The sequence below is a fragment of the Apteryx rowi genome, unplaced genomic scaffold (genome assembly GCF_003343035.1).
Source record: "Apteryx rowi isolate R43461 unplaced genomic scaffold, aptRow1 scaffold_1459, whole genome shotgun sequence".
In the NCBI taxonomy this organism is placed as follows: Eukaryota; Metazoa; Chordata; class Aves; order Apterygiformes; family Apterygidae; genus Apteryx; species Apteryx rowi.
Window position 1 is genome coordinate 41,130 of NW_020447707.1, and position 2,634 is coordinate 43,763.

At 50.5% G+C, this 2,634-nt stretch overlaps 1 protein-coding gene across 1 annotated transcript; it reads left to right on the forward strand.

Annotated features, from left to right (window-relative positions):
- Positions 1 to 727: 727 nt before the first annotated feature.
- On the forward strand, positions 728 to 2,302 carry LOC112962303 (olfactory receptor 14J1-like; the record flags this gene model as incomplete). The annotated part of the gene is made up of 3 exons (XM_026058322.1): positions 728 to 792; positions 1,220 to 1,709; positions 2,064 to 2,302. Coding segments are annotated over exons 1-3 (794 nt in total), but the record flags the coding sequence as incomplete, so codon positions are not given.
- Between the last annotated feature and the right edge of the window lie 332 nt (positions 2,303 to 2,634).

Genomic DNA, 2,634 nt, shown 5'->3' on the forward strand with positions numbered 1-2,634 from the left:
ATGCAGACGTGTCCTTGACAGTGAGGTGCCCAAGTGCCTCTCCAACCTGTGGGTGTCTGGGCAATGCAGTGTGGGGGTCTGGGAAAGAGCCAACTCTCTTGTCAGGACACTCCATCCTTAGGACATTCMACCATTTCCCTGGGGTTTCTGACTGGGCTGCAAGCTGCCCTCCACAAGGACACAGCTCTCCCATTGCAGCTGCGTGACATGTAGCTGCCCCAGGGAGAAGCCACCTAGATCCTGAGGCCACACTGAGACATGCTGCTGGGTGGCTGGATGTGGGCAGCTGGAAGGATCGTGATGTGTTGCTGGCTAGAAGGGGAGGGCTGAGACCTGCCTCACATTCCCTCAGAAAGAGTGCTGATGGGCACTTTACAAGAGGATTCCTCTGCTCTCCGTGGTGTTGTTTCTTTTTTTGGGTAACACGAGTGCAGCTRTCCTCCACCGCTGAGGTGAGAGCACAGGGCAGATRGAAACAAGGCAGCTGGACAGGTCAGCTCTGCTCCTTCTGCCCTAAAGCCAGAGTGAATCCTTTTGCCTCTCCAGAATCACAGCTGCTCACTCTGAGTGCAGCAGCAATGCTGAGGATTCCTACCTCCAGGAATTCCTCCTCCAGTGTGACAGGGTCAGCTAAAGAAAAGCAAAAAAGCCTAACACTATTAATGACTCCACATTATGTGGAAGTGGGAGTGAAGATTCTGAAAAATGCCTTCAACATTATGAGTGGATGAAATCTGACTGGAACTGGGAATATAACAGTGGAGTCACCCCTGTTCCCATGTCCACAGTGCTGTACGTCAGGGCCAACTCCTCTGGAGCCCAGGGGCAGCGACCCCTGCTCCTCACGTCAAACTCAGYCAGCACAAACCAGAGCTCAAGCCACAGAACTCAAGGATGGTGRTGCTGAGATGGCGAGAGGTAATGTTTGTGTGTTTGGGGGAGGTTATGAGAATTTTTTGCTCAGAGAAGTCTGTCGTAACTTGTCAATGTGTCTTCTTCATCAGACAGTGCCCTGTGCCATAAAGGAGAAAATGTCCAACAGCAGCTCCCTCACCAAGTTCCTTCTCCTGGCATTTGCAGACACACAGGAGCTGCAGCTCTTGCACTTCTCGCTCTTCCTGGGCMTCTACCTGGCTGCCCTCCTGGCCAACAGCCTCATCCTCGCAGCTGTAGCCTGAGACCACCATCTCYACACCCCCGTGTACTTCTTCCTCCTCAGCCTCTCCCTCCTTGACCTTGGCACCATCTCTACCACTGTCCCCAAATCCATGGCCAATTCCCTTTCTGACTCCAGGGCCATTTCCTACTTGGGATGTGCTGCACAGCTCCTTTTCATTATCTCATTCCTTTTGGCAGAGTATTCTCTTCTCACCATCATGGCTTATGACCGCTACATTGCCATCTGCAAGCCCCTGCACTACGAGACCCTCATGGGCAACAGAGCTTGTGTCAGAATGGCAGCAGCTGCCTGGGTGAGCGGTTTTCTCAATGGTCTCCTGCACACCACTAACACATTTTCAATACCACTCTGCAAAGGTAATGTCCTGGAACRGTTTTTCTGTGAAGTTCCCCACATCCTCAAGCTCTCCTGCTSAGACTCCTACCTCATGGAAATTGGGCTTATTGTGGTTACTACCTGTTTAGGCTTTGGGTGTTTTGTTTTCATTGTGCTGTCCTACGAGCAGATCTTCACTGCTGTGCTGAGGATTGTGGAAGAATGGTTAAGTGAAAAGGGGCATGATCTCTTAGAAGTGAGCAATCCTGTCTTCAGGATGGAGGGAGGATCCCACATCTATGCGAGCTGTCCTTGAACAGCACAAAAGAAGGAAGCTACAAGGAGGTAAACAAGTCGACAGACCTCTCCACGTGGACAGCAATCCTGCACCAATCRTATATCCGCTTTAGGCGCATGAACAAAGATTGTGAGCCAATCATATAGCTATCGCTAGCACATGTGCTTATTGCCTGCATATATATACTCTGTAAAAGCTTGAATAAAGGGAGAACGATCATACTCACATTGAGACTCATCGTTACTCCGGGTCCGTCTCCCACTCCGACAGAGGATCCCCTCTGAGCAGGGACGACACAAAGCCTTTTCCATGTGCCTCCCTCACCTGGCCGTGGTCTCCCTGTTTGTCAGCACTGGCATGTTTRCCTACCTGAAGCCCCCYTCCYTCTCCTCCCCAKCTCTGGATCTGGTGGTGRCTGTTYTGTACGCAGTGGTGCCTCCAACAGTGAATGGTCTCATCTACAGCATGAGGAACAAGGAGCTCAAAGATGCCCTGAAGAAACTGTTTCAGTAGGTACAAAGTCAGCACCAATAACCATCCCACGTGCATTCCCTCCAGATTTCCAGGATATTTGGCATCATACTTATGTGTTGGTCATGTCTGTCTTTCTTTCTTATTTTTCTCTGTTACATTCTCCTGAAAGAAAACATATTTTGCTTTGTGCCACTTGTCCTCAGGAATCTCTCATTTGAATCTGATCGAGAGACTGTGTTGAAGCAGGAAGCCAGGCTTCCCCCTTCATCAGCAGAGATGGGAGAACCTCAGAGCCTGCTAGTCTGAGTTCCTTGGCTGCCTTCAGTGCGATGAGGAAAGTTTCCCTTTGCAGTGTCTCTTTTGGTGC